Below are 23036 nucleotides of genomic sequence, written 5' to 3' on the forward strand. Positions count from 1 at the left end.
ATCATGACAATGCAGAAAATTCGAGCCTGAAGTTTTCGTCACTTGTAAACAAACAGACCTCTTCACTCTGTAAACTATTTTCGTACGCTGCTCCTGGGAGGCCTAAAGGGGTATACAATTGCCTCAATTGACATGTTTGCACCACATGTACTTCCATTCATGCTCTTCAACATGCAAGCCAAAACAAGGGCGTAGGAGCTGGGGGCGCCAGCCCCCCCCCCCCCAGTGAAAAATGTGGAGGGGCGGAAGTATCATTCCGCCCCCCCCCCCCCCCCCCGCTTCGAAGTCAGAAAACCCCTTTTTCATTTCCAAATGAGAAAAAACATTTGGAGCACCAAATTGCATTTAAGGCCAGGTGAAAATACAAAATTAAGTTTACAAAATGGAGTAGGTGTTGAGTGTGCTATATTGCACCAAATTGCATCTTATAGGTCACCTGGAAATGCAAAAAAATTCCAAAGGGGAGGGGGACACCCCCTCCCCTTAGACCCCTCCCCCAGGCCGGCCATCAATCTTCAGCCCCCCCCCCACTCAAAAGTACCTTCCTACGCCACTGAGCCAAAAGAAAACAGATCCTGATAACCTGATTGATAACGTATCAAAAAAGATGTTTTCCTAATGCATTTTGTCACTTTTCCTGAAATCATGAGAAGGGTAGGTTTGTGTTTACTTGTATGCAACACCTCAAACGCAAACTCGCTAAATTTCGCATCACATGTAACTTCCGTACGTGTAACACGTAAACAGTCACCAGCGCTAACGTTTGAAGACTAGCACGGGTAGATTGGGAGCTGATTCATATTTTGATAATTGGAGATTTTGAATCATTTTAAACCCGTTCTTTATGGTAATATGTGGTAAGTAGTAAGCACACGAATACAAATCCACAAAGAACTTGAAGACAAATATTGCATGGGTTGGTTCATACGTGTATCTAAGTAATACGAAAACAATATTGTTACTAAGGCCGTACTAAGTTAGCAGTAGTAGTAGTAGAAGTAATAGTATAGTAAAGGCTTCATAATTGACGCACCTTGAAATAATACTAGCAACGGTACAGCTAACTGCAGGCAACCTAAACTTTTGCAGTAAAGCAGAGTTACATATTTGATGAGTTTTAATCCATCTCAGGTATATGCTGAACAAATTGTGTGTTTTTTTAAAGCTTTTCACACCCTCCCCCGGTCCCCCCAGTTTTGCACATTTCTTGGGCATTTGGAAATTAAAAATAACCAAACTTACCTCAATATAATACCATTACTCTCTGGGACCTGACTTGTCTGAGCTTAGAGGCTCACAGAGTATAGCAAACAGCATCCAAAGTCAATGGATGTATACTTCAGCCTGGCTCTGTCCACTGGTTTGGCAATTGAATTACTATAACCCTAACATTGCATAATGGGTATATTATGGGATTTGGCATAGCCTTTGCCTTTTCTTTGTGCTATCAAATATAGCTGCAACCAAGCTATTGGCAAACCATATTTTACATAAGGTGGATTTTCAACAACATTTTAAATTGGTAATATGTAATGCTATGACTTTGTTTTAATTTAAAACGTTGATCTCTGTTGGGTTGACTTGAAGACAAGATCTGTTGAAAAGAGCTAACCTGGAGAAAATTTAAGATTGTAATATAAGCATTAATACCCATTTTCTGTTTTATTTCTCCAGGAAAGTGTGAGGATCTTAAGATACAGTCCATGGTCCACATCCAAGTACTGTCTACCACAGTGAGAAACCAAAGCTGGTGTTTGGAAGGACTTAAATAGTATCAACAGGAACTTAAAGCAAAATTTAATATGTCATAAGAAGGGCAATGGGAATGTCCAATGTTTAAACAGCTGTGTCAAAGAAAGAAAAATGTTTTGTGTAGATCTGGCGATATGAACTGATATGTGTTTTTAACTTTTTTTATCAACTTTCCAAGAAAGGAAAAGTGTAAAGGTCTGTAGAATGAAAGGCAAAAAAGGAGTAAAATCACATGTTCAGAGAACTCGGAGGCAACTTCACATTGCAGGTCAAATATCAGGGAAGGTTGACAATGCCATTTACAAAGCTGCCCCACAGTCTGTTAGAAAGACTCGTTGGTATAGTCTCTTTTATCAGACCATCAAAACTATATCTCTTGTGCTGTTTTACTATTGCTTTTCCATCTCTTTGACATTCTACAACAAGTGGCTCTTTTCCGTAAGTTATTTTACATATTTGTTACAATCAATGATTGAATTTATCTATATAGTAAATTAGTAATGGAAAACTGACTGAAATTTGAAATAATGGAAAAGAACAAAGAAATGTATAGCAAGAACAGGATTCGAACCAGTGACCTCTGGATTAAAATCTCAGCGTCCACCATCTGAGCTATCTAGCACTTAGCTGTTTGCGATCTTTATATAGCAAATTCTTTGAAGGAGGTGACAGTCAGAAGCTGAAAGGTACCTTGCATACTACAGTGTAACTAAGGATCATGCCCCAGTTTTATTTGATACAAGCTTGAAAGCAGCATGGAGGGGATTTCATGAGAAGTTTGTTTTTTATTATATATAACTATATAAGTAAAAAAAAATATATATTAAGCTGACTGGGAAATTTAAGACAATAGAAAAGAACAGAGAAATCAGTGGGTTGAATGTGATTGGAACCAGTGACACCTCTGGGTTGCAATTATTACTTATAAACAGCTGTTCTCTTTCATGAGGTTTGCCTGTTCTTGTTTTTCCAATAAATTGTACTATCAAGTCCAGTTAAGAAATTGCAACAGTTTCCAAATTTTCTTCATATTTTATCCGTATACTGGTGGGTTGGAATCCTTCTGACAGTCATACACGAGAAAATCTGGAAAACCGATGAATTTAAACGAAGGCAACCATCTAAAGATGAGTGCTAGACACATGAATCAGTACAATTTATAAGAGAAAAAAATTCAGAACTTTTACATCCTCTACAAAAAAATATATTTTCAGGGGACAGTAGTTTGCTCAAGTTTCTTATTTGTTATGAAGGTATTAAAAATAATAAGATGACTTTGTGTTTAATCCATGAAAGCCTTTGATACTTTTGATGAGTAATTAATATTGTTTGATAATAATTAAGTTAGTTATTAATAATAATTTCAGCCGACAATTATCTCGTCTTACAGGACTTCCGTTTCCCTCTCTCCATCACCATTTGCCACCTGACAGTTAAGTTTGTCATGGCTGCTATTGTGAGGTCATTTCTGGATTGTGCGACAGACATTACACCAGTCACACTCAGTTGGAAGGTTTATCTCACCAAGGTGGCACCCACAGGTGAGACAAATCCTGTCCATGAAATTTATCATCGTAACCGTCAAATTAAAGATAGCTTTATCAAATTTAATACCACCAAGTGTTTTTACACTACCATTAAATATTACCATCAAACTTGGCATTCTGGAATAGCTAAAAGGGTCCAAACTTACCCTTATTGCTTTCTTGCTGGGTTTGCAAACAAAAAGTTTATTGCAGCTATCTAGGCAGCTTTAAAAGAATGTATGTAAAAGAAATGTCCTATTAAATTAGAAAACTTGCTGTAAGTTCAGCAAGTAGTGAACAGTTTGACTGAAGATGATAGTACTGTTGGTCTTTCAAACACATGTAAGACCAAAACCTTGATGTACTTTAAAGGCATCATAAAATGGAGCACAAAGTTCAAAGTTAACATTGCTTGGTAAGTGTTAAGTTTGATGAAAGACTGGTCTTGCTATATAGACTGATTGTAGATATGAGGATATTGTGCCCAGGAAAGGTCATCTAACTGTATTTTTAACTAGGACAGGCAAATTATCAATTATTTGTCAAACACGCAAGTTAGAGTACTTCAAGTCAAGGGAAAATTCTACGGTTCAAATTTTGTCTAGCAGTTTTAACATTTGTTACTTTTCGTCTCATAAAGTATAAAATTCAGTGGCGGTTTGATACTGAAAAACTGCTATATCTTTGTGTTCCTGTGACAACTTGCCCATTTTCTTTGTTCCCTGCGGGAGACAAACGGAATCTGTGGTATGAGTGTGTGTGTGATACCTGCTATTGAAATTGGTAGAGGTCAAAGGTTATTTAAGGGGTTTTTTCCCCTTCTTTTCCCCCTTTTTTGTGCTATAACCTCATGGAAAGACATTGAATTGACATGGAACCTTCACAGATATAATGAGAATGTCACATGCTATCAAAATATGTAGTTGCCTTGGTAACTGAGATCAAAGGTCACATGATCTGAGGTCAAATGTATATTTTTAGTGTAGGTTTACTGGCGATGAGATATGCAACGCCTTGGATTGCCCACATGTTACATTTTTCTTGTCTGGCAGGGTTAGCATCTGTTTTCGATATCGGCTTTTCCAACTGGAGTATGCTCTACATTACCATAGAACTCTACACCATGTCAAAGTCAACAGCTGTTATTTTCATCTTGGTTTTTGGAATTATCTTTCATCTACAAGAGCCAGTAAGTTATAGTATATATACATTTTCTTTATCATGGCTATTGCCTAGCAACCTAGTCAGACCACCAGTGCTACATGTTCATGTCGATAAAGGTGGTGGCATTCTGGCATTGGAACTTGCAAGCAGTGATACCTAGCATCTTGGAAGCTGCAGGTTCAAAGCCCTGGCTGGCTAAGGCTGGGTGGAAATTTACAATTCTTCCAGGAGAATTCCATGATTTTCCCATCTGAAATGGGTTTTCAAAATTGTGAAGGAAAAAAAAGTCCCCCAAATGAGCTTAAGCCGTAAATTGGAAATCTTGGCACCCAATATGAAATGTTAGTTACAAAGCCATTTGGCATCTCCTACGTACTGTACATGCAGATGTGGCTCCTTTAAGTGTGATAAAATGATTGCCTTCAATGCTGATAATATGATGGATGAGTATATATGTTATCTGCTTTCTACAGACAAAGCAAGTTGTGGTAAAACAAGGTGTATCTTAGTAAAGTTAGATCTATCTATTAAGTGACACTGCATAAATATACTATGCATAAACTGGTCTCGGCTATCATGTATGAAAAATACATATTGTACAGTATATAACATTGAGAATGAATGTTAGTTCTGTTATCAATGAAGAGTAAACAATTAAATTGGAATCAAGTCCCTTGTAACCTGTAAGTACTACTATTGCTAGTACTATTGTGTATTAACAAACTGGTGTAATTTTCTTCTACTCTTTAAGTTGAATTTCTTATGCAAGTGGTTCACAAAGTTTTTGAGAATGTGAGCTCTTTCATTAATTTATTTGGTTTTCTTGTTCAGTTGTTTTTTTTTACTGTAACTGTTTTGGTGATGGTGTTGGGGGGGGGGGGGGGTGGGAGTGTTGGGGAGGGGGAAGTGTTTAAATCAGATATACTCTTCTCTTAATTCATAATGTGTTGCTTTTCTCACTGGCTTTCCATTCCCTCTCTGCAGATAATTGGAAGGACCTGTTAATCACAATCTGCCTTAGTTTATAGTCTGATTTGTTATGATTTCATCCATTCTTTATTATTTCATTCATCCTTACGCAGCATCTTAGTCAAGTGGTTGTTATCTTTCTCATCTCTGGGGGTCTCTTCATGTTCACGTACCATTCAACTAGCTTCAATCTTATGGGATTTGTTCTGGTTATAACAGCCTCAGTACTCAGTGGCATCAGGTGGTCTTTAGCACAGATATTAACCCAACATGATAGTCATGAAGGAGGTACAGTAAGCTAAATTTTACTAAATTGTTCGGGTTTTTGTCATTTTGCTGTTGTTCACAAATAATATGATTGGCTTGGTAATTGATGCATTTGTCCCTGACCCACTGTAGAGCTGTTTGACTACCATGATTTCGACTATCACATTACTGTATAAGATTCTAACATGCCAGTTACAGGTTACTTTGGGAGCTCTGTGTATATATCCTCATTGCCATACAGTAGATTCGCTGTATAAGATTCTAACCTGCCCGTTGCAGGTTACTTTGGGAGCTCTGTGTATATATCCTCAATTGCCATACAGTAGATACCCTGTATAAGATTCTAACCCGACAGGTCACTTTGGGAGCTCTGCGTATATATCCTCATTGCAGTGCAGTAGATTCCCTGTATAAGATTCTAACCTGCCCGTTGCAGGTTACTTTGGGAGCTCTGTGTATATATCCTCATTGCCATACATTAGATTCCCTGTATAAGATTGTAAGATTCTAACGTGCCTGTTACAGGTTACTTTGGGAGCTCTGTGTATATATCCTCATTGCCATACAGTAGCTTTCCTGTATAAGATTCACAGGTATATATTTATATATAGAAAAATTGAAGAAAAAAAACAGTGTATAACAGAGATTTGCTTCTGGGTTTTTTAACATCACAAGACCAAATTTACTATTCAAAATTTCATCTTTTGTCGGCCAACAGGTTTAAGGAATCCAGTAGATACCATTTACCACCTACAGCCTATAATGATATTAGGACTTTTACCACTAGCAATTCCAGTAGAAGGCAAGTATTAATGCAGATGCTTCTACCGTTTTCTGTTATAAGAGTACAGCTATGAATGTGAGAGATTCGATGCATTAGAAACTCTACCTGTACATATATATTTAAGCAGAGCGTGTGAACTCATATTCCGTTGCAGTACCCTCACTTTCTTACACACACATTCCATAGATTACTCTCTGTCGCATGCATTGCCTGGTGTCGAAAATATTTTGTTGAAATAAAAGTGTGTCAATATTTAAATGAACTTTTTGCACAGTATTGAGCAGTGTACAGTAACTAAAACTAGTCAGCTTAATCGTGTTGGTTGAATCAAGTTGATAACAAGGAACGGCTGAAGCTACATTCTGACAAGGTTCTGATCCACGAAATATGAGAATAAAAAATTTAATTGACTGATGTCACGTACAACTTCACTCTGTGTAAACGAGAAGATAAAAATGAGCATAAAACCTGTTCACGAGCTATTTATCTAACCTGCGTAGGTATTACTATGTAAACGTTAGAGGGCCCGAAGTTTCAATTTCCAGCAGGACCTTCTTCAAAGGCAGACTGACCTCAGGCCCTCTTACCATTATATAAAGGAGAAATTTGGCAACAAAACTTCTCAGATATTTTCCCTAGTTCTGTGGATAAATTATCACATTAAGTATTGATGTGCACCGTAATGTCTGTTTTATCTGTAGACCAGATCTGTTAGAACACCATGACCATGACTTGGAAATAAGAAGTTATTTCAATTTGTAACTATCTCGTAGTATGATTCTCCCATTTTCCTAATCCAGTATTAAAATCCTTACTTTTAGTTGAAAAACAAAATTTCTGGTTTTGAATTTTCTCCAGGTTTGCAAGTTGCTTCCTCGTCGAGAATATTTGGTTTCAGCGATGAAGGTGTCCTCATGTTCACCATGGCAACTACATCATTAGGAGCCATTCTAGCATTTATGCTGGCATTGTCAGAATACCTTCTGGTCTCACAAACGTCTAGCTTAACGTTATCAATATCTGGGATTTTCAAAGTAAGTTAAATTATATCTGTTTTAATCAGCTTTGCAAAAGTTTTCATTGTGATCTTTTGATGATTTGATTTAATTTCTTCTGAAAGCCAGAAACTTGTTCTTAGTTTTAAGGAGATAAAAATCTCTTATATGTCATAGAGTTGTAATCCATTTTTGGGGGGATATTATCAAACGATACCATGCTTTGTGACCATGATGGTAAGACCAATTAAAGTGAACATCTCTTGTGGTTTTGTCTGTAAAACATTGTCTTTTTGGAACTTCATATCCATGATATTACGGAAATTTTAATATTCAGTCCGTATCCTAGTTGAATTGATGTTGATACATTTTTCGTTGCTACTTGAAACCAGAATCCCATAGAAATGTAGATTTATATTTAGCTTCACTAGTCAAGTTTCATTTTAAAATATGGAACAAAGTTGGCCATTTGTTTTTAATTTTCCAATATACTCTATATGTGTGACTAATTCTGATTTTTAAATGTTTCTGGGTATTAAATGAATAGTCAATCTTGGAATGAGATCAATTGTTAATTTGCTGATTGACCTCCATTAATTAGATGAAAATGCTTTTATTTCATGAGAAATTTGGCTTTTAGAATATGTATTCTATAAGTAAAAGAAAAAGGAAGGTGTGATCTTTGGTCACCTCCTCCTCCACCCCCCCCCCCCCTCCCTTGCTCCCCACCCAAAAGCATTGATGCAGCCGGACAAACTGGGTATAATTTTTATTAGCATCCAGTTGGGACAAAAAAATCATATTCTGTAGTTACATATCATGCTTCCAAGAACTTGTACTGACAGTATGAGCAGTAATTTGCTGTTCCTATCAGATAAAGTGTAGAAACTGTACATACTGTGTCAGTAGGGTTTGCTTTGCAGCCTGGTATAAGAGCGCAGTATTGAGTTCAAACTAGCATTAGAAAATTGTTCCAACTGGCTGATAAATTGGAATGCTAGTTTTCCTGACAGTGTATCTCTCTCTCTTTATCTGGAGAAATCTGCAAACCATCCCCCATCTGTCCCCCATCGGTCCCCCATCAGCCCCCATCTGTCCCCCATCTGTCTCCATCTGTCCCTGCATGTCCCCATCTGTCCCCATTCTGTCCACATCTGTCACCCGTCTGTCCCCCCGTCTGTCCCCGCCTGTCCCCATCTGTCCCCCATCTGTCTGTATTAGAAGCCATGTCTGTCATAAATGCTTGCTTGTCTTTCTCTCTTACAGGAAATCGTTGTTCTCTATCTAGCCATAACATTTTCCAAAGATGGAAGCCAACTGCTTATAATCAACAAACTGGGAATGGTTATATGTCTCTTGGGGATCACCTTTCATGTCTACATAAAAGCCAAAGAAATAAATAGTAAGTAGTAATTGATAGTAGACATTGACAAATGCAGTAATAGTCCAGATAGTATTGTTTTATTTGCATTTTATTTTGGTTTAGAGTTTCTAGCTGTAAATTAACAACTGAAGACTGACAGGGGGGGGGGGGGGGGGTAGATGGGACTGTAAACCAACTTTAAAAGTGCAAAGATATATTTTCACTGGATTGGGATTCAAACCAAAAGAGCTCATTGCTTTTTTTCAATTAAAAGGTGTTATAGTAATTGTTGCAGATTGGTTCATGTTTAAGGTCATCAAACATGGTTTACTGCATAGAAGGTCATTGAAAGGTCATCAATCCCCTCCCTCCCTCCTGCCCCCTTGTATGTTAGAAAGTCAAAAGGATGGTGTTATCCTATCTTCTGATGTGAACTTGTGTGATCACCTACTTCATAACTCTGTCACTTCTCACTCTCTTGTGATGATTGATTTTTCTAATTTCACACTTGTCACATCCGGGCCTCATTTGAAGGCTTTAAAATGAATTATTTTTTCCGCGAGTGTAGTCTTTGTTAAGTTCCAAATGTTTGCATGTTTGCACCTTGACATTTGAGGGGGGGGGGGGGCGGGACTTCCAGGCAGTATTTGTACGGTTTGAACAGAATTGCAAAACATTGTAACTGTCTTTCCTATTTTGCAGAGAAACCTCCAGTAGTACCACCAGGCAAACACAAAGACAGTATTCCAATGCTAGCTGATGGAGAGGCAAACGTGAGTAGTGACAGCGAAGAGGAGATCTACACCAGGGGTAGAGACATCTCATGGCGTACGTCAGTGGTATGAGACATCTCATGGTGTACATCATTAGTATAATAGAGACATCTCATGGTGTACATCATTAGTATAATAGAGACATCTCATGGCGTACGTCTGTGGTATGAGACATCTCATGGTGTACATCATTAGTATAATAGAGACATCTCATGGTGTACGTCTGTGGTATGAGACATCTCATGGTGTACATCATTAGTATAATAGAGACATCTCATGGTGTACGTCTGTGGTATGATAGAGAAATCTCATGATGTACGTCTGTGGTATAATCCAAGGAAGGTACACGCAAGATATATCAATGATTGAATGAGGGGTAGAGACATCTCATGGCGTACGTCAGTGGTATAATAGAGACATCTCATGGTGTACATCATTAGTATAATAGAGACATCTCATGGTGTACGTCTGTGGTATGATCCAAGGAAGGTACACGCAAGATATATCAATGATGGAATTACGACCAGAGAAGGACATATTTCTGAGGCTAGTATATCTAGGAAGGGAAAATGTTCGTTAGATACCAGTTACATGGTCTTGATGTGGCTAAATTAACTTCAGCTCAACTCCAAATAGTTTTCAATTGGGTCTTTCAGGTGACTTAAAAGTAAGAAAGCCTTTCATGGCATCCAAATTCAGTGCAAGATCTTGCTGTAATGTCTATATCACTTGACAGTGTGGTGTTGGTGCTAAAACTTCATTTCAGTTACAACTCAAAATAATTTTCAAATGGGTCTTTCATTTGACTTAAAAGTAAGAATGCCTTTGATGACATCAAAATTCAGTGGAAGATCTCCTTAGCTTTAATTGTCTACTGCACTTGTGACAGTGTACTGTTGGTGCTAAAACTCCACTTCAGTTTACAACTTCAAATGATTTTTGAGGTCTTATCAGTGGACGTTTATATTGGAAGCATTGCTTTGATCTCATCTAACTTCAGTGGAAGATAGCCTTGCGGTAACGTTTATTTGACTTTGAGAATTTGAACATGGAATTTGAACATGGAGGTACTAAAGAATTGTAGTAAACTATAACTAAAACTTTATAGTAAAACTATATACTTTTTATAGTAAACTTTAAAGATACTGAAATCTAGTAAAATTATGTAGATAATGTCAATTATATAACAGATAATATTGTGGTTGAGTTTGAGACATTGTGGTTGTTTTATGTTAAACACAATGAGGGTCAACATCCAGATGTTTTTATTTTGCATACATATTTCACTTTGTGATAGTAAATAGTAAGTGCTATTTACCTGAAGCTAACCTGTTTACTTGCTGCCAGACGATAAATAGAATTACTGCAGTTTCCAGAGGTTTCATTATGAAGGGTTAAACAATGTTATATTTTATTGAGCAATGCTTATATTAGCATAAATTAGCATGTTGCATAACAAAGGATGAAAGCTGTCGTGCCGATTATAGTAAAAGAAGGTGTCGGGTAAGAGGTCAAAGGCCATTTAATGTCAACATTTAAGTCAAAGTCTGAATATCTTGTAAACTAGATAACTCAAGAACTACATCTTTCTTAAAATTCATACTTGGAATGTATATCCAACTTGGTAATGCAATAACCCTATTGAAATTGGTGGAGGTCAAAGGTCACATGAAGGTCAACAGGTGTCGAAAGTTTGGAAACCTTTTCAACATAACTCCCAAATTAAAGCTAATTTAATCTGTGTATTCTCCAATGCAATGATTTTCTTCTGGTGAACATAGTTTGGCCAAATTCAGTTTAGTTTTGTGAAGGGGCTCTATAGGTCTTCCACAAAACATAGTCATCCAGGAAAAGAAATCTGCTTCAGAGGGTTCATAGGTCTAGTTTAAACTGCACTCAAACCACTCTTATCAGTTTTCACCCTCTGAGCTTCAATGGGTTAACAGGTTCTCTCAAATGGTCTCAAAATTGGTCATTTTCTCTGTGATTTATACTAAATGACCTTTGCTTTGGCAGGAGGTTGTGGAAATATTTCACAGTGTATAAACAATGTCATGTAACTCTCATTCAGTAATAACAATTATTAATGGGGTTTGCTTGCTCTTTCATTCATACATAAATTGTGTCTATGTTTCACATAGGAAGACATTTTAGAACAAAATTCTATACTGTAAAATGCTTGCCAGTAAATGAAATGGTTAATGTCCACAAGGGAGTGCTACAAATAAGAGCTGGAAATCTCTGATAATTTGTGGTTCTCACTTAATTCTTTGACAAATATAACTCACTTGCTCAACATAAGTCAGATAATTATTTTGAAATGGAGCAAGGAATCACAGAGCCAACTGGCTTAATTGTCAAAACTGGTTTAATTGTCAAAATATTTTTCAGTCACATCTTACAGGCTTTCCATCTGCTATAACGAAAAGATTTAAAAGTCTGTGTTTCCCCACAAAATGCATGGGCATAATTTATGTGCCCTATATGTAGTATAAAATAAACAGCAATGTGCATTGTGGAGAGGGTAAAAGGTTACTTCCTCCAAGTTTTCACGGTCACTATTTAAAGGAAAACCATCCAGAAACATGATTCTTGCTTTAATGTTAAAAGAGTAATAAATGCCAAAATTTTAAATATAAAAGAATATAACAAAAACGAAATTCCTTTTCTTTCTCATCTTTTTTTTTCTTTCTAAAAGTCTCACCATGAAAATGTACATTGAGTTTGATATAATTCAATATATCATATAATATATAATATAATATATAATATAATACAATTTCAGTGGTCTCTTTACGTTGAACATTGTGAAATTAATTTTCATGTTGTAATGATAGGCAAATCTTGAAGTTATCTTCTTGGTTTGGGACACCCTTTTTTTTTATTTTGCTAGGTATAGAAGATTATGATAAGTTATATCTTATTACGAAAGGAAATTTCATGAAATTATTTGATAATTTTTGCAAACTACTATTAATCACATGCCTATGTGTTTGCCATGACAAAGGATCCGTTTTTGCCACCAAGAGAATTTAGTTCTACTTTAAAGTTACCGTGTCATTCTCGCTAGAAGTATGAAATATAGTAGAATTTTGTTGAATATAAAGTACAAGTAATATAGCCTGAATATGTTCTCTTTCTAGGTATAGAAGATACTAATAAGTTATGTATTATAAAGACAGCAAATTGGAGAAAATTATTTGATAATTTTTTTTCAAATTATTAATCACATTCCAATGTGTTCACTATCACAAAGGATCTGTGTTTGCCATGAAAAGAGTTTAGATGTGATCTACTTTAAAGTTACCTTGTCATTCTCTCTAGAAGTGTGAAATGTTGTAGAATTTTGTAGAATATGAAGTTCAAGTAATATATAGCCTGAATATGGTCTCTTTCTAAAAGGGACAGCCAGGAAATATTTAATCACACCCTTAACAGATCGTGACTTGTGGAGTTACTTTTGAATATAGAAAGAAAGATTATATAGAGGGCCTCGCGTTTTGATCCTAGCAGAGCCAACTAAGACTGAAAAGTTAGGACCTCTGTAATAACTTTAAGTTTACACAGGCCTTTGTAGTAGATATAAAGCAGTTTGGTAACAGTTCTTCCACTATTGATAAAGGATGCTTGCATTACCCTTGGTAACAAGGAATGTAAACCTCACAAATGTAACTTCTTACTTCTTTTGGGTAACAGAGGGATAATCCCCTATGCATAGGGGGGCCACACATTGGGCATAACACTGGATGTTTTTTGTCATTTTGAAGCAAAAGGTTTGAAGCAAAAGTAACAACTGAAGTTTGATCAAGTTCAGTTCAGAAAGTGATAGACATTGGCTATCCAGTATTGTAATGTGAGATGTACAAATGTGGTCATATAGCCTACTACAGCTTTTAAACAATGGAGGTATTGTTTTACTGAGAAGCAAAAAGGAGTTAAAGAGCAAGACCCAACTTTTGATTTGACTTTTCTGAAATTTGTTCCTTTTGGCTCACTTCAATTTCACAGAAATAATTTTTGTATCTGTGTAAAGTGAAAAACATTGATACAGCGCCGTTTAACCTACATATACTAAGACATTTCTGAGAATTACTTTCTGAGGGACTTCTCTCTATGTATTTGTCTCTCTGTGTAATGTCATTGTGGATACATGACTTCTTGTATATATTTTGCCTTATAACTTTAAAATAAAGACATTTTGTAGATAATTATTTACATTTAATAATTTATTTGTTAAATATATTTTCCATCAAGATTTAAAACAAGTGAATTGCTCACACTATTGCAACACTCAACTTGGTATCATGGAGTTATATCTGCATTTATATTTTCTGTTTGTTATGGATGACTCTTTTATTTGAATCATATGATCCTCTCATCCAAAATATAAAATTGCTTTAACATAAATGTTAGTATTAACGAAGGTATTTCTTATTTGCACAAAGATAATATTATAACATTTTACAGGGATGGATCCAAGATGTTATAGATGATTGGGTGTGACCATGGTGTTGAGGATAACTCCTCATGTAGGTGGTCTGAGAACACCACCACCCCAGGTCTAAATGCAAGATGATTGGGTGTGACCATGGTGTTGAGGATAATTCCCTATGTAGGTGGTATGAGAGCACCACCATCCCAGGTCTAAATGCAAGATGATTGGGTGTGACCATGGTGTTGAGGATAACTCCCCATGTAGGTGGTCCGAGAGCACCACCCCCCATGTCTAAATGCAAGATGATTGGGTGTGACCATGGTGTTGAGGATAACTCCCCATGTAGATGGTATGAGAGCATCACCACCCCAGGTCTAAATGCAAGATGATTGGGTGTGACCATGGTGTTGAGGATAACTCCCCATGTAGGTGGTCTGAGAGCACCATCCCCCATGTCTAAATGCAAGATGATCGTGTTGAAAACATACTTTTGAATCATTGTGCGAGGTTGAAAAAGTATGGGGGAGGGGGTATAGACCTTCCATAATGGATCCACAGCTGCTACAAACTTGCCTAAAGGCAGCCCGGATATGATATGTCAAATTTAAATATTACAGCATTTGCACTCATTCTTGATGTGTTTGTAACAACTGGCATCTTTAGAAGTGTTTAATAATGCAATTTCTGGTCTTTTTCCTCGGTATGAGTTGGACCAGTTTTCAGGATTCTTTGCAAGAGGCAGGGCCAGGGGTGGGTTGGGCGAGGGAAGGTAGGTAGGATATGCAGCCTGCAGAAGCTGGATGATGTCAGCTGTGACAGAGGCTGATATGTTGTCAATCCCTATAGATGCAAATTTATAGTTGAATTAGTCACCTTATTGAACGGCACTTTGATCACTGAATTTAGGGATTCATCTGGAGAAGTAAATGTCTCATTCCAATTGTATTTGGTGAACTTTTATAGATTAAAAGATGTTTGCAAGTTGCTCATAATTGTTTTACTTTTTAGTATTTGGCAATATATATAGTTATAAATCATGAAATGTGGGAAGGAATAATTTGAGAGTCATTTAAAGACATTAACATTACCAATGAAATTCTTTCTTTTTTTTTGTATAAGGATTAAGGAGGCATTACATGAACCTTGAAATCAATTATGGTAGAGAAACAAAAATGGTTCTTTGAAACTATTAAATTTGAGGAAAATGTATTTACAATGTTTTGTCAAATAATTTTAAAGCGTCTTTTAAGAATTTTTAAAAAGTCCTTTGCTTAAAATCATTGAAAATTAAAACATGTTATTTTACTTAAAGGAAAAGATAACTACATACAAGAGTATCATTTACATTAAAATCACGAAATTAAACTTCTTAAATATTCTTAACATTTAAAAGTAACAACAAACTCGAGGCTTGCAAAGTATACGTAGGTAGTAGTATCATGGTTACAGTGTTAAGATCCTAAATGAATTGAATTAACTTTAGCAATAGAACACGTTATGAACACAGGCATTGCACTTATGTGTTCCTCCTTACTGCTCTGGGCTGTGAATTATATTTCAGAGTTTGACACTGCAGCTGAAATGATCTGGAAAGTCTCAAACTATCAGTGACTCCCAAACTAACTACTTACAAAAGAAAATGGCTGTACCATATCAAATGAAAATACCATTTTTCCCTCCCCTCCCCCCTCCCTATTTACCACAATTTGCCCCTATTTGTCATGTTTTACCCATTGTTATCTAAATAAAATACTTCTTTGTTGTAAGTTTCCTATGATCATTTACATATATGTGTACATCTGACTAAAACATTTCTCATGCCCATCCCTGTACCTTTACAGTTGGTCTATTGTTAACAAAACAACTATTTCACAATTACCAAAAATTAAAAACGATAAAATTACTTGCTAAAATTTTAAAAACTGCATATGTACACCTATAATTACAAACATTTCTACTCTGACAATCAGTGAAAATCTTTGAGTTCCGGAACATAATTTTACCAAATACAAAATCTCGCCATTGCCTTTTGTCATTTCCCAATGCTTTTTTCTTTCTCCTTCCAAACAAAGACAATTTCAAGACTTAAGAGCAACACATGAATGAACATTATCAAAACCAGGCAGACATTCTCAAGCAAGATTCTCAATTTATGCTACAATAATAGTTACTTTTCTGTTAAAACAGTTTCTGTTAAAAGTTCTTTCTAAAATGCAGAGTCCATTTGTAAAGAAGTTTATCAACACCTTACATATAGCAACCTTGAAATTATGTCGGTAAATATTCAGGTGGTGGTTCTTACAGCTTTGCATTTAATTCACATCTGTGCTCTCTCTCAAAAAACTGATAATGTTGTATTAAATATAACAGAGCTATACCACACATGTGTCACTACTACACAACAGGTGTTAGTTAAAGGCCTTGAAAATTGTGATGTGAAACATGTTTTACTTTTCGAGGGTACAAGTACAGTCAATAAATAATACAAATTTCATAGCACTAATGCTATGACTGGTAAAACATTGAAGCACCACGGTTGTGAATATTTTCTGCTAAAATGGAGGTATATCACTTTTTTCACATTAGCACAGGACTGTATTACATAACTGATCAGTCAATCAGGCAGGAGTAGCTCCTTGGTCAGTACTGACATTGGCCCCTGATACTTCTGGGGATGATCAGCATCCTTCTGTTAACCTCCTTTAGTGCCTTGGTGGAATTTTAGAAGGCCAGCATCCATATAAGGCAGTGACTGTATGACTCTTTAAGATCTTATACCTGTAGGATTGACATTTAGACATATCTCTAGATGCTCTAAACAGAAATGGTCGTCTCATGAACTCTTTCTTAACTTTGACAATCCCTTATAAACATTCTCCTCTCTGCAGAGGACAGAAAATTTAGAAGAGAAAAAACAATGATGATTTTATGTGTCGATAATTTATGCAATATGGCCGGCATTTTCTAACACAACCTCAGTTAGATGATAAAGAACAGTCCTCACACCAGATGACATCAGAATCTGTTAAAACACAAAGAGAAACAATCAATAAAAGTAAATAAAAGGAGCAAAATATTTAAGGACTCGTAGGGTCACTCCATAAATGAAATTGTTAATTTATAGGGCATTTAATAGCAAAACTTAAATTGAATCAATCTCTCAAAGAATCATCTGTGAACATAAAACAAAATTATTCAACCTTATTTGGGTCATAATCTTTATCATCTCATTACTATTCTAAATCTTGCTGATATATAATGATTAAACATTTCAATGAGAAAATCAGATTGCCATAAAAAATGCTACATAGTGTAAAAAATGGTTACAATATATCAATGTCAATTAAAATACCATACACCAGGAGATATGAATTAAGAGAGAAATATTCCTTACTGGTCAGAGAGAAAGGCCAGAGAGAACCAAAAATATACCAAGAGTGAGCAATGTGCTGAGTAGGCCATTAAGGTGCTTGACCTTATGCTAGTCGCACACCCAATTAGTGCAAGATTGAAGCCACTATGGGCTGCTGACTAGATTGAAGTCTTTTGAGGGCCATTTTAATTAGAGTACCCCTGCTATATACTGACTGATACATCAATTGCATACCTTGATTTCTGAAGTATCAAAGACCTAACATCAATCCATCTTATCAGATGGTGTAGTCTTACCTAGATAAATTTATCTGTACTTGCATCTAGTAAATTGGTTATTTTTAATAGTTTCTGAAACAATTAAACAGTCTATTCCTGGCTTCAAAATAGAAACCAATTGGAACTTTGAAAATACCTGATTTTTGGTTAAAAGACAACTTGTAAATGAAAAAGATTTAAGAAAGGTTTTGATGTACCTTCAGACGTCCTTCATTCCCTACGCAAGCAAGTGGTGTTCCAATCCTTTTCAGGGTCATAGCCTGTAATGAGAGATTGTAGATTCATTCATTTTATAGCTACTACTTTGAATGTCATGCTAATCAAGCCATGTTACCCACAATTGCGTGGTTACAGCAAAAGTTGTGGCCCACACAATTAATGTGATGGATTTGGTACATTGCAAACCATCAATGTTCCTGCGCAACTTTTTCATCCATGATGCAAGTTTGATGGATTTCTGATATATTATTAAACAGATGTTGTGTCTTGAAGTACAAAATGTAGCTGTCAATTACCTCATCTATTCTTTAATTGCACAGTACTGTTTTGCAAGAGGGAGGGGGATGGGAGGGGGATGGGGGGGGTTAATGGTCAGTGCAACGGTAGCTTAACAAATTCAGTACACCCAAACGATGAGGAATCTCATGACTATATGATATGGGTAGTCCAATTTCTGAAAAGCAGTTACAATAGCTGAACGCAGTTACACTGATCATAACTATATGGCCATGAGGTCTCACCCTGATAGAATCAGACAGTATATAACAACAATTTCGTGGTGGTCAGACTATTACCAACAAACTTATTCATTCATAGTCAGTATATAGATGAGATCACAATGTGCTGCAAACAGACTTTAATAACATTGTTTGACATTATTTTTGCATATGGCTTAAAATGACAATATTTTTAAGTTCAAGTATGGTATGAATGAGTGATCCAAGGTTTGAACATATAAGATACCCAACTTTAGAATAAACAAAAAGAACACTTTCTGGAATCAAGTACGGCAAAATAATCTTCAAAGATTTTGGAATATGAGAGAAATTCAGATAATTCTTATTCTTCTTCGTAGCATCAATTAACAGATGAGAGCTGACCAATCAGAAGTTCAGTGACAACTCACCGATAACTGAATCTTGAAATGGACAAAGAAGTGAGATTCTAATGCTTGTCGGTAGTCTGCTACTTCCTCGCTAAGGACTCCATCTTCTATGCCTCCCTTGTGAATGCTGACATAGATTGAATAACATGAATATTCAATAAACATTACAGATCATAGAACATGAATATTTATTTGATTAAAGATCAAACACAAAACATGGGCATTCAATAATCATTACAGCTTCACCCAGTTATCCGCATTCCTGGTCGCAATAATCTATAGGAAATGTTCTTATATTAGAAGAATATATGCAAAGATCTGTATTCTGTCCTTCACTGAAATGGATTTTCTTTCTGATGAACCCTTAGAACCTTACAGCCCTGGGTGCGGTAATAACAGCGCACAATATTCTCTAATAATTATACATCAGACAGCAACATGAATATTCAATAATAATTACAGACCAGAGAACAACATGAATACTCAATAATAAGTACACATCAGACAACAACATGAATATTAAATAGTAATAAAACAACAGAGAACAACATGAATAATAATAATTACATATCACAGAATATGTGCCTTATTAGGGTTTTTAACGGTCAATAATGTGTTCTGGTTTTAAGTAAGGACATTTAATACTCAAATTTAACCATAACTTTCAATGGTGAGTAGTGACAGGTAGCCTGCAATCACATCAGTACATGGACAAAAAACACTTAATTTAAACTAACAGCCTGGTATCCTAAAAGTTTTCTAGCATACAGATAATTTGTCTCTTACCACTTCCACAACTTAGCAGCATCTTCTTGTTGTATCGTCATGGTGATGTAACTCAGACTTTTAATGGTGGGTGGCACAGAGTATTTCAGTTCTACAGGTTTGGACAAGGGACCTAAAAATTTTTTTTTTTAAAAAAGACGAAAACGATGGATAGTTAAAATAAGGGATTGGCGAAAAAACTTTGAGACAGCTTACTTAAAATCAGTGATCATGTTAGATAACTCAAACTTTTTAGAAATTACTAAATGAACTGTTATCATTAAAAAAAAAGTAACAGGAAGAGGAGGGCTGAATGTTTCTTCATTATTAAACAAACCACATACCATTGTTTATTCCCGTCCACATGGCAACCATCCAGGAGAGATGCACAGGGTTAAATGACATTCTTCTAATTCGGCAGTCAAATTGACTCTATGGGTATAGAAGGAGAGAATGATAATGTGGACGATTGCAAACAGTATCCATCTAAGCGCACACCGACTGCAAATATGAAGTTTATATGTAAGATTTCATACTAGAGCTGAATCTCACCTCGAGCCATGCAATGGTCCTCCGTAAGGGTGTTACTAGTCCCTTGACCAATAGAACGGGAAATCTCTTAAAGTCTTTGCTCAAAACATCAAAGTCGGTCAGGTCCTTTGTTCCGAATGAAGAGAGAACAGCGGTGAGAATGACACGCGGGGAGCCAGTATTGCCAACATTATTCTGCAGAGACGTTACCGTGATTTCTATACCTTCACTATTCCCTGGAAGGAGAACAATATCAAACATGTTATACATATGGATGGCATTTAATCAAAGTAGCCAGATAGTATCCTGTGCAAACATGGTGAAATCTACAGTCAAAGGAATTTGCTAAAGTGATCGGACCCAACTATCACAGAATTACTTGATTTCCCAAATTGTGTTGTTGTGATCTTCTAGAAAACTCTTCCCCACTTCAGATTTTATCTCCGAGGCAAACCTAACAAACTCTTCACTCCTCTCTCCAATCTGTTTAAGAGGGTTTAATATGCGTATTCACCTTCTATGTCGTCTAATCCCGGTACCTTCTGAAATAGTGCCCGAGCACCAAGACTTTCACCTGTTTCAAACCCGTGACCTTTTTGAGCTTCCTGCAGAAAACAGAGGAAAACAGATTTGGATTGCTTATTAATGTGATTAAACATAACTGAAATTAGTGAGTGTTCAGTGTTACATGCCACATGTACACACAAGTTGAATTTCTACTGAAAATTGTGACTAGAGTTCAGACAGAAAAGAGAATATTTTGCACGGTTAATGATGAATGTTTAAAGAACTCTGTTACAATTGACATGTCAGGTGAACTAACATTAGACCACAATCAAGCATTCAGGGATATTAATATATCTTGTTCAAAGGTATGGATTTTATTTGTATCTATACACACATTCTTGATCTACTTGACATTTAGTGATAAACAAAGTTGATCAAACGTGAAATATTTGCAATTGCAAAATGTTTACTCTTAATTATTCAAAAGTAAAGCTATTTAGATAGGAATACATATATAACAATGAAAGGACAGAATATAGTGTCTTCAATTTGAGGTGCATTGATCTTTATTTTTCATAATGCAAATACTGAAATACTATTTTTGGGGGAGAACAACTAGTAACTACAGTATTATATTTGGATCTGTACAGCCATTTTACCAATTCAGTGGGCATTTTTTTAGCAAGAGGCTAAACTTGTGAAATTCAAGGCTTGCAAATTAGCATATCATATCAAAGAGTGCAACAGTCTCTTCGAAGTTCCCAATGAAGCACATACTAACCGATTGAAGGTGTGACGACAGATGACGAGAATATCGTTTCAGACTGCCTGCATCTTGTAGAAACTGATACAGCGGTGTCACTTGGTAAACATACCATGTCTTGTTGACAAATCTCTTCAACGGAATACCTTGCTCTTTATCACCATGTCTTGAAGCTTGTTGAACTAAGATAAAAGAATATTGTACAGTACGTTAAATAAATAATTGAACCACACAAGCAAATGGATTAATAAAAAATTAGAAGAAACTCTCTTTTAATTGATTTCTAGTTTGCACAATTTTCTTGATTTCTGTTTTTACTTTCTTTGGTTGCTTGTTTGCGTTGGTTTGCTTACTTCCTTTTTTTATTTTATTATTACATTTACCTGACTTTCTAGATTTTGGTGTTTTGGTGTACGGTGTGAATCTTCTAGTTCTTCCAGTCCAATTTGCAAAATGACTTCTAGACTTCAGGCTCTGTCTATTGGTATCAATAAATGTTGGCGTTGAGGTCCCTTCCGCCATTGTTTCCTAATGATATACCTGAGGAAACAAGTTGGAATTGTATTGAGCTGCATTCTAGAAATATCCCAACATTCAGCAAGAAAACAAAGCAAAATGTACTTAAGCTAACAAAACAAAAACTCCTAATTAAACTTTAGGCTTCTTTAATCACGTAACAGGTGCCTTCAGGTTATCCAAAGGAGTGAATAGTTGGAGATTGGTTTTGGTTGTTAGTAATACTTAATGATACAAGAAAAGGGCATTCTTATCAACACATACAGTAAGATCAAGGCAACTTTTAAGCCCCCATACCCCATAGAAATTGACCTAGGAAGAATGCTGACACAATGTATCGCCGTCTGTTTAATCAGTGAAGCCTGGAAATAGTGAGGGCGCTTTGCATTGTACGGCAAAAAGCCAGATCATTTGTACGTCTTCATATGTAGATTGTGCATTTGACTTTGAAATTGAATTTTATATTACCCGTTCTTCTCTCTCGAAAGAGTAGGTGTACTTTTCACAACAGAAACATGTTATGGCAACTAGAGTGGTAAGCACTATACTCCTGATCTAAGAATCAACTTTGAAAACTATCTTTTTTTTAGCTTTTAATGCTTCGAGCAAGTAGAGTGTTTTATGCAACTTTTATTTATCTGTAAAGTGTCATTTCCGGTATCTGAGAGGCACATGGCAAACATTTCCCCCTGAAATGTTAAGTCTCCACCGATCCTAGCATTATATGCCTTTATTAGGCTATATATAGGCTCGGAGAACATCCCTAGCCTTCTAACTTAGTTACTGACCTAGGCTAGGCCTAGTGCTATTACTAGTAGTAGACCTAGTAGTAGTATGTGTTATATTACTAGTACTGTAGTATTGTAGTAACACAGTTAGGGCCTAGGCCTAGCCCTATAGCCTAGACTGGTTAGGCATACAGAACAAGTAAACTAGTTATCACTTATAATAAAATTGGTCGATCGGAACATAATTACATAATATAAAATGTAACTGAAGTATTCTATACCATAATATCACTTTAATTGTAATTTTGTCTGCAATTGGTCGGTGATGGTACCCTTTTGATGTAGTAATGTATTCAAATGAGTTCGCGCTACAAATTTGAACAGTTACATCTACAATCAGGTGATACGTCATATGACAAGTATATGACTCTCTGGCCAAATT

At 36.0% G+C, this 23036-nt stretch overlaps 2 protein-coding genes across 8 annotated transcripts; one reads left to right on the forward strand and one right to left on the reverse strand.

The window, feature by feature from the left end:
* Window positions 1–706: 706 nt before the first annotated feature.
* Window positions 707–15237, forward strand: LOC139959353 (solute carrier family 35 member C2-like). Of its 7 annotated transcripts, XR_011790002.1 has the most exons (12): window positions 707–857; window positions 1675–2190; window positions 3143–3293; window positions 4331–4467; window positions 5525–5699; window positions 6397–6480; window positions 7321–7496; window positions 8724–8859; window positions 9523–9631; window positions 9730–9762; window positions 9925–9987; window positions 10056–15237. XR_011790002.1 is itself a non-coding variant. In XM_071956873.1 (11 exons), coding segments are annotated over exons 2-10 (1236 nt in total). In that variant the 5' UTR covers window positions 707–857; window positions 1675–1956; the 3' UTR covers window positions 9734–9762; window positions 9925–15237. The 7 variants fall into 7 exon arrangements, 6 of the variants coding, with proteins under 6 accessions (XP_071812974.1, XP_071812996.1, XP_071812955.1 ...); XM_071956873.1 differs by having other exon boundaries at window positions 9523–9663; window positions 9732–9762; window positions 9925–15237; XM_071956895.1 differs by having other exon boundaries at window positions 9925–15237.
* On the reverse strand, window positions 15218–23023 carry LOC139959367 (centromere protein L-like). Its single transcript, XM_071956919.1, has 10 exons — window positions 22876–23023; window positions 21734–21890; window positions 21369–21532; window positions 20595–20685; window positions 20102–20316; window positions 19894–19981; window positions 19571–19682; window positions 18806–18911; window positions 17877–17939; window positions 15218–17050 (listed from the first exon to the last, which is right to left on the reverse strand). Exons 2-10 carry the CDS (start codon window positions 21870–21872, stop codon window positions 16970–16972), a joined length of 1059 nt encoding a protein of 352 aa, XP_071813020.1. The 5' UTR covers window positions 21873–21890; window positions 22876–23023; the 3' UTR covers window positions 15218–16969.
* Between the last annotated feature and the right edge of the window lie 13 nt (window positions 23024–23036).

This window comes from Apostichopus japonicus, chromosome 3 (genome assembly GCF_037975245.1).
Source record: "Apostichopus japonicus isolate 1M-3 chromosome 3, ASM3797524v1, whole genome shotgun sequence".
Taxonomy (NCBI): Eukaryota; Metazoa; Echinodermata; class Holothuroidea; order Aspidochirotida; family Stichopodidae; genus Apostichopus; species Apostichopus japonicus.